This window comes from Sebastes fasciatus, chromosome 1 (assembly GCF_043250625.1).
Source record: "Sebastes fasciatus isolate fSebFas1 chromosome 1, fSebFas1.pri, whole genome shotgun sequence".
Lineage (NCBI taxonomy): Eukaryota > Metazoa > Chordata > Actinopteri > Perciformes > Sebastidae > Sebastes > Sebastes fasciatus.
Window position 1 is genome coordinate 45,345,083 of NC_133795.1, and position 9,709 is coordinate 45,354,791.

Genomic DNA, 9,709 nt, shown 5'->3' on the forward strand with positions numbered 1-9,709 from the left:
TTTTCGGATTTAAAACACTTTTCTAGGAGTCGGAGAGAAAAATATAAAAGGTTGGAAGGAAAATCATTGAACAATCTTTAAAATGTAAGTGAAAAATGCATCACAAACCAGCCTGCTAAACCAGAAGCTGTTAAGTTAAATAAAAAAAAGATTAAGAATATGAATAAGTGTTCAATGCCACCTACTGTATCGGTAGATATGATACTCGGTACCAAAAAAGTATTGAGGTTTGATGCTCAGCCCTTATTTTAACACACTTTTGCTTAAACTATTTCTTCCACAATTTAATAAACTTCACAATAATGAACATATGAAGTCTCAGTAACTCAACTTTGACCAAACACGTAGTTTCTAACTTGAACACATTAAAGTCAAGTTTTAGGATCTGACGTTTCTGAATGCCCTCGGTATTATAATCCATGAACTGATTCTTACTGCGGGCTCATTTTACATAACAGATACCTTTTCAGGTACATCCTGAAAGTCTTGTCTCGTAAGCCATAGATGATTGGACTAATGGATCGTGGAAGGACCTGTACAATAATGTAACAAGCGAACAGGGAGTCTGGGTAATTCTTTGGGAACCATTGCAGCAGAGCCTCTTTTAACAGGGGTGTTGTGTATCCTGCCATACAAAGCAGCACCTGAAACCCATGGAGGAGGATTGTGTTTCTGGCCTTTTTAGCATCTTTGCTAGCTGTTTGTGCTGTGAACAGAATTCTGAAGTAAGTGTAAACGATAACAACCCAAACTATAACCAGATACACAATATAGGTCATATCTCTCTTCTTGATGATGAGGGGATTTGGGAAGACAGTTTCTCTGAGACAGAAGACTCGGGAGTGAAAGAAGTCCAGCGGCTCCGTGGCCAAAGTGAAGAACAGATCAGGAAGACCAGACAATAAGCTCATCGCCCAGATTAAACCAATCAGCATTAACGTTCTCTTGATGGTACAGATCTGCATGTGGCGAAGGGGGATGCAGATGGCGATGTAGCACTCCACCGCCATGCAAGCCAGGTTCAGAGGGGTGTTTTCAGAGGTGAAAACAACAAGCAGGATGAAGGCGCAACAGATGGAGACATTTATTTTGTAGAGGATGTAGCTGATGATGAACAGCAGGACCGTCAGCGTCACTTGGATCATGTCGTTGATCACCAGGTGAATAAAAAGGATGTAGCGTGGATTCATGTAGAAGATCTGACGGTTGGAAAAAAGAGTGAAGATTTGTTTTAGAGCAGTGGTTTTTTAAACCTTTCAGGTCAAGGACCTGTAAACTGACACAAATTAGACCACTGACTACCATTTGATTCAGTCCGAGGGTCTCCCATCTGACATGCTTTTTGCCTTTACAGAAAATGTATGAAACCTATGACCAAAATAGTCATACTTTCTTTTATTGTGTTACTTATGGATGGGATTATAGTGAAAATAAATGATCCCCCTTTTTGCTGTGAACCCCCCTGGAACCCCTCAAGACCCCTGGGGGTCCCCAGTCCCCACTTTGAAACCCATTGTTCAACTGTACAAGTAGAACGAATAGCAACACTAACATTAACTTGATGTTTGTTCCATTTCTGACAATCTGCTGTGAAATCATTAAACTATGAATACTTTTAAATCCAGCACAGATTAGGGTTGGACATGACAACATATACCAAGAGACAATAAAAACTTTTCTCTGTACTTTGGCAGGATTTAATTAACAAAAGCACATATTACCATTGTTTTGTTTAAATCTATAAATTTCCTCCCATGTTAAATCCAGCATGGTAAACACTACACATCCAGTAAAGCAGGGGTTCTCAACCTTTTGCAACTGAAGGCCCACTTGTGATTGTCAAAACATTTCCGAGGACCACCTTCCCAAATAAATGAGTAAAAAACTTAACATGTTTATACAACAAATAATAAACTGGGCTGTAGATATGTGTTATGCCACTGTCAGCTGTAATGACCAAAATACATATTCTGCTTACCCTCAGTGAGACACTTAGGCTTGCCTCTGGGAAATAATGAGATCAAGTCGTGGTGGGATGGGTGAGAGGCTGACACGCAGAGTAGCATTCAAGGTTGCTTTCAGTTTGTTCCTTGCCTTTGATTTTGTGATAGTCACAACCCTGACTCACATAAATAGGTGGTGGTGAAAGGCAACAGAAATTTGATTGCCCGTTTTGACAGAGAGGGATATTGACTGGCAGCCAGTATCCAGATTGAAGCAAGGTCTACTTGTGTGAGCTGAAGCTTCAGGCTGCTGTCTGCTGATAGTTCCATCAGTTCATTTTCCAACACAGTGGAGAAAGCTATGTCTTCTGAAGCAGGATCCACAGCGAAAGGGTCCAAAATCCAAAGGTTTCCATCTCGTGCATCTTCTGGGAAGTAGTCTGTAAACTTTCCTGACAACTGAGTCAAATGCTGGGTTATAACACTGGATATGTTGACATGAGGAGTGGCTTCCAAAGTTTCACTTAGGAGTGAAAACACGTCAAATCGTCCCTACTTGACTCTTCTGTTCCACAGAATAAGTTTTTTCTTGAAGCCCTCAATTTTGTCTGAAACCAAAAACACTGCTGTTTCTGCCTTGCATTGATATATTGAGCTGATTTAACTGGTCAAATATATCTGATAAGTAGGCCAGTTTTGCACAAAAGTTACCATCAGTGTAATGCTCAGCAAGAGGGGAGTGCTGCTCTTCCAGAAATATGTGCACTTCTTCTCTCAGTTCAAAAAGCACGAATCCTAATTTAATGTATTCAGGGTCATATTTCCTCACCACATGCTTCGGCGCTTTTACTGGCGCAGGGTTGTCTCCCACATCACTTTTTCGCTTTAAAAAACGATCCATTTTGTCTCACTGCATCCGAGAACGTTAGCTAGCTAACAGTGGCAAACACGTTTGTCTCTACCTGATGATGTTTGGTGTTTTTACACGAGGCCTATTAAAGGAGGTTAGGTCACACTTAATCAACGCGCCTTCGGGGTACCGCACATGCGCAGTAATATCTGCTCTGCACTCGCCGAAATTGAGCCGATCGCAACGCACGACCGCAGCTCCAGTTATACTGCGCATGTGTTATACCCAATACAAGACCCGTGTCCGCCCGTGTCTCAGCCTCCTTCAATAGGCTTTGGTTTTACAGCAGCTGGCATCTTACCTCCTTTAGGTTTTACCTGTTCACTTTGCTAAATAATAATAAAAAAATAATCTAGTACCACTGTCTCCGGGCACACTAGATGGCGCTCTGCAGCACACCGGTGGGCCGCGGCACACTGGTTGAGAATGGCTGCAGTAAAGGATGGAAACACTTTGGGTTTCACACATTACCAAGAAAACAAACTCTGTCATGGACAGGAAACGTTATCGTATCGCGGTAACGTGCGGTCCAGCCGGCCGTCGCTCTCATCTCTGTGGTCAAATGGGCCGACGCTACAACTGTAGAGCACCCATATACTGACATTTATGTTCTCTGCATTCAAACGGCCCAGATGGAGCTGACCATGGATGGATAAAGAGAACGGAGCTGATGGGAGAGCTAGAGACCATCTTTGAGAAGTTAGAGGAAGTAGACACGTGGGACTACGTCCACTTTCAAAATAAGGTGTTGGAACTGTATATACAAAATACATCTATGGAAATAAGATTGATTGGATTATATTCACCAGAAGTATAAAACATTACATGTCTTATTAAGAAAATACCACTAATTTGTGAGAAAAGATTTAATAATTAATTCCTGACAATGACTGATAGATTTGACTTCAGGACATCTCTGACTACATACATGTTGAAAATCAAACATTTTTACTGGATTCATTTAGAGGTTTTCCAAACTAAAAGTCCCTAGAAGTGTATGATTCAACTTTTTCCCATGGTCTAGTGGTAAACAAGTCAACAACAATCACAATAAATCAGAATACTTGAAAAACGCAACACATATTGAATCAGCGCTCAAGCATGGTGATAGTATTGAATCAGGAGATAGATGAATTGTCCCAGTCCTACTATATAGTGCTATTGTGTGATATGATTATATACTGTGGTAGAAAATTATCAATATTGTGATCAATATAATAATTATGAAACAGAACCTCCTGTATGAAGATTAAATAGATAGTAAAAATAAAAATGTAGAAGGCTACACATGTTATTTAAATGTGTCAGGTATTTATTTAATTGACATTAAATATGTTCTGCTGTTAGTAACAGACATTGACTCATTAATTTAAATATGTTTTCTTAGCATATTTCTTCAGTAAATCTATCCAGCCCGCATTAAATACTGAGGTTCTGTTATGGCCGTCGGCGTTCGGTACCGCCACACACAGCACCCTCCAGCGTCGGTATGAAACGCAGCAGGCTTTCCATTAACTATAATGTAAACCTATCCGCGGCAACAGTAAACGCTCAGGGATAATATGCCAGGAGTGTGGTGAAGTAGTTTAAAGAGCGAGGTGGGGGGTCCAACAAACACAAGACGTCTGTTCGTGCCCCATGTTGTGTCCCAGTGATATTTTCACCGTACAAACGTAGTAGTTTTAAGCACAACCATGTATTTCTTTCCTAAACCTAACTATAGTGCTTTTGTTGCCTAATCCTAAAGTGACGCCAAGCGGCGTAACGCCAAGCGGCGTGAAAAAGCGGCGGTATGTGACGAGTTGGGATGAGAACGTATTGATCTATCATCAGTGTTTTCATGTAATGAAAGGAATGTCCTACCTGGTGTTTACGAAAGGTGTGGATGAGGCTTGCATTGATGTAGTTGATGGAGATGCCGAGAACCACAACAATCACATTCTTGATCACAGCTTTAGTAAAAGAGTCTCGATACTCTATAACCACGGTCATATTGACAGATGACTCGCCCATCTCTAACAAAGGAGAAAACAGGATAGTAAATATGGACAATGATTTAAAGGAAATGCATTATTAATCCACATGTGAGACAATCACAACAACATGCACAGTCCTCAGATTTAAAACCACAGATTCCCCCAAAAAAACGTATTATTATATACTAACTATTCTTTAAATTATTAATATGATAGTTTTATGTGTTGTTTACTATTATAAACATTATTATGATTAAAATCAACACATAACGTTTGAGGAAAAAGTTTTAGTTGAATGACTTCCTGATAAATAGGGAAGCATTGTTAGAATATGTTCTAAAATGCAAGTACAACATACACACTTATGTTTGAAATCATGATTCTATTCTATAACAGCATCACTTCACATTAAATTATGATGCGGTAGAGATTCCGAGACTTACACTATTTAAACTGGATCATGACAATTTCCACAGTACTAGTTTTTACTCATCTACAGTAATTCTACCTGTATTAATCATAGATAATCAAATTTTATATTTTTACGACCAAAATATCTGAAGCAACAGTTGGACATTGTTGTTGTGAACAGTAATTTTTGTCCAATAGTAAGAAAAAGAAGCTCATCTCAGGTTCAGGGCGTCAACTTGAAAGATGAAAATCAATGTGTTGTTATTTCAAATTGAAGTGAATAAATTTGAAATGTAGAAGTTAATATGTAGGATCCAACAGAACATGAGGTGAACTCATTTAATCATTTTTAAGAATTTAAAAATTATGGCATATACTGTATATCTATATTTGGTAAGAAATTAATCAGTTAATTAGATGTTTAAATTTGGTCATAGTTGTGACATTCAATGTCCTTTAAACAGCAGATGCATTCATTGTTTTGCTATCAATCATTTTTGTAGAATTAGTCTGTCATGTCTTCTCAAATAGTCTATTCTGTATAGAGTTTTTAACCAAACTTGTCTTATCTTCTTATCACATGGACGTACTGAGGAGAGATGCTGGACAGTGCTGGCGAGCTAGCCAGATGTATGGTGGACTGAGACAGCTGGAAGCTCCACTTGAAAGCCCGTCTGGGGACGACCCAATGACATCAATTCCGATAGTTGTATTATCACTCTTTCCATCCACCACTATTGGTTTTGTGTTATCAGTCCTACTTGTATTAGCTATTACAGCTGCTAGGCTACTATTGTGGCTGCTTCTCTATCTCTCTCTCTCTCTCTCTCTCTATCTCCCTCTCTCTCTCTCTCTCTCTCTCTCTATCTATCTATCCCCCCAGCCGGTCTCGGCAGATGGCCGCCCGCCCTGCGCCCGGTTCTGCTCCAGGTTTCTTCCCAGTAATCGGGGAGTTTTTCCTGGCCACAGTGCGCTTGGTGGATCCTGTTGGGTCTCTAAACTATGGTGTATGGTCATAGACCTGCTCTATATATAAAGCGTCTTGAGATAACTTCTGTTGTGATTTGACGCTATACAAAAATAAATTGATTTGATTTGATTTGATCTATTGCTTCATCCAGCAGACTCAGATCTGTGTTCTGGCAATCGGGATGAGAGAATTCAAAGTATAAAATGTCCTGTAACATTAAAAAAAGCGTCAAATTAAACATGAAATACACCTGTAAACTTCACCACAAACAGGCCTGCGTTGGTAAATCTCTCAGGGACAATACACAACCAACCAACATGGTTATATACAGTTTATATGTCAGTAGTGTCAGACCACAGTACCAAGTACAGAACAGTTCAAAGGAACATGAATGAACTGATAAACACGTAATTCATGTGGTATCAAACCTCCATTCATTCCTACAGTGCCAGTACTTACCTCAGTTCATGCATCTAGACCAGGACACCACATAGGCCAGGACACCACATAGACCAGGACACCAACAATGCTGCTTTAGAAAAGCTAAGACTTTATATGTGGTTAGGTTGGCTGGGGTGTGCGTACAGTATGTATATTTAGATACTGTGTGTGTGTGTGTGTGTGTGTGTGTGTGTGTGTGTGTGTGTGTGCAAAAATGAACATCCAACTAGTGATGGCACGATACCAGAAATTTCGTAGTCGATACCAATACCAGTGAAATTCCACGATTCTCGATACCAATTCAATACCACGGTAAAACAACAAAAGTAAAACAATAAATCCCATCATGTACTTCAACTTCCACTCCTTTATTATTGTTTGCATTCTGGTTTTTGTTAGGAAGTTAAACAGGTCATGATCCCTCTCTAATATCTATTTTATATTGATGTAAAAACCCAGTACTCATTTTTATTGAATAGAGCTTGAACACATCATAATGTAAATCAGTAGCACCTCCCGTGTTGAAATTGGCCAACCCGTTCTCACTCCCAACTCATTAAATACCGCCGTTTGGTCGGCGCCCCTCGGCATCGGAGACCGACATACGGAGGCACCCTTTAGCGACAATATGTGACGACCGATTACGGTACGGAGCGTTCACCCTAATCAAATGGACTTTGGGGACAAGTGGACTCGGATCCGGGCCCAAGTCCCTGGTGTGAAAGCACCCTGAATGAATGGGCATGTTTACCATTGATGTACACTATTAAAATAACTGGATACAGCGTTGGAGGCGGGGCCCCGTTCATTACTATGAAAGTCGCTCAGTGGAGCATGAAGCCTAAATGGCTTGACTTCCGTCTGGAAAAGTACCCGGATCTTGGGCACATGGAACATGCGCAGTAGCGTCCGCTCGGTCACATGACTCGGTCAAGGGGTCCCAACGTCACGCCGTTGTCACGGCTGGCTTGTGCTGTCGTCACGGTCTGGGTCTCATTCACATGAACGGAGGAAGGGAAATAACTCTGGATTCAGCTATTAGTGCATTTTACAACTTTTAGGACCTAATGATTTAAATAAGGACCATTACAGTGTTCTTACTGGGAAGTTGATTTACCTAAAAAAAAAAATTATCCGCTGAGTTACAGACGTCTCTTTCCCAATGTAAGTCTATGGGAAAAAGTAATTTTTGGGCCCAATGGCATCACGTGACAGACACGGAAGTTGCAGTACCGCCGTTTGGCTACTACAAAAGTTGGAATCAATGACCGGCGCTCTTCCTGGAGGGCTTGGTGTTTACAGTCGAATCTAGACGAGTCCTGTCAGGAAACAGGAGGAGGGGGGAGACTCCCGGCAGTTGGAGGTTGGCTGGGAACTGGCTGGCAGTCGGTTGGAAGTCAGCTGGGAGGAGAAATTCTAGGTGGCTGCATCTGTAGAGACCACGATCAAACTATTTAGAACGAATATTGGCCGATAACGATCGGTGGCCGATCCATCGGAGCACCCTTATTCAAGTCAAATCAACGTGACTCTGATGTGACCACGTCCACCAATCAAACCTCAAACCTCCATCTAGTTTCTATTTTTGTACATGTTTAGAAAACATCTGTGAGGTCCAACAGTAGGGTGTCAGAGTGGGCTGGGGCCTTTCCTCATCTAGAACCACACTTATCATCTCATCTATGGGACGTCTGTCACTATCATGTATAGACCTTGGTTGTTTTTTTCGGGGAGTCTTTTCCTCATCCGATGAGAGGGTCGTGCTGTAAAGGACAGAGGGTTTTATATCCTGTACAGATTGTAAAGCCCCCTTAGGCTAATTTGAGATTTGTGATATTGCGCTATACAAATAAAATTGACTTGTCTTGACTTTTTCATTGCCATTCTGTTGCCAAGGCAACGGCTATTGTCCAAGTTTACTTCCTGCCAGCTGCTGCATTTAAAACATTGCAACAGGAAGAAAAAAGGGGCCAATTAAGAATGTTTATGTTGTCTCGTTGGAAAAAGTCTGTAGTTTTTGTATCATGATCATGATGATTCACCTATCTCCCGATGCGATACTACCCCGATACTTGGGTGCCGAGTATATGTGTTGTGATTTTTAAGTATTGTGATTCGATATTGTGATTTATTGTGATTGTTGTTAACTTGTTTACCACTAAACCATGGGAAAAATTGAATCAAACACTTCTAGGGACTTTTACTTTGGAAAATCTCTAAATGAATCCAGTAAAAATGTTTGATTTTCAGCATGTATGTAGTCAGAGATGACCTGAAGTTAAATATATCAGTCATTGTCAGGAATTATTTATTAAATTTTTTTATCCAGCAACCCGAAGACCAAAGAATAAAGACCTTTCCCTCACAGATTAGTGGTATTTTATTTATAATTTATAAAGGACATATAATGTTTTATATTCCTGGTGAATATAATCCATCAATCTTATTTCCATAGATGTATTTTGTATATACAGTTCCCTTTGTTAACACCTTATTTTGAAAAGCGGACGTAGTCCCAGGTGTCTACTTCCTCTAACTTCTCCAAGGTGGTCTCTAGCTCTCCCGTCAGCTCCGTTCTCTTTATCCATCCATGGTCAGCTCCATCGGGGCCGTTTCAATGCAGAAATGTCAGTATATGGGTGCTCTACAGTTGTAGCGTCAGCCCATTTGACCACGGAGATGAGAGCGACGGCCGGCTCGACCGCGCGTTACCGCAATACGATAACGTTTCCTGTCCGTGACAGAGTTAGCATGCAGCTTTAGCCGTGATGTCTAGCTCTGCTTTTCTTGTCAATGTGTGAAACCCAAAGTGTTTCCATCCTTTACTGGATGTGTAGTGTTTACCACGCTGGATTTAACATGGGAGGGTGCAGGTCATATCCACGCTGACCCTCCAACATTTTAGACTTTTTCACTTCGGCTCGCTAGAGGGGGATTAGGCCTCTGGAATAATATTCCTCTGTCAACATATTTTGTTTTGGAATCACTCAGCTCTTTCTGGAACTTTTTGTCTGTGACTTCTTGTGTTTAGCAGCCCAGCTCCACACTAACGCTCCTC

The 9,709-nt window shown here is 40.8% G+C and overlaps 1 protein-coding gene across 1 annotated transcript; it reads right to left on the minus strand.

Annotated features, from left to right (window-relative positions):
• Positions 1 to 431: 431 nt before the first annotated feature.
• Positions 432 to 5,060, minus strand: LOC141778312 (odorant receptor 131-2-like). The gene is made up of 2 exons (XM_074652497.1): positions 4,717 to 5,060; positions 432 to 1,199 (listed from the first exon to the last, which is right to left on the minus strand). Exons 1-2 carry the CDS (start codon positions 4,864 to 4,866, stop codon positions 432 to 434), a joined length of 918 nt encoding a protein of 305 aa, XP_074508598.1. The 5' UTR covers positions 4,867 to 5,060.
• Between the last annotated feature and the right edge of the window lie 4,649 nt (positions 5,061 to 9,709).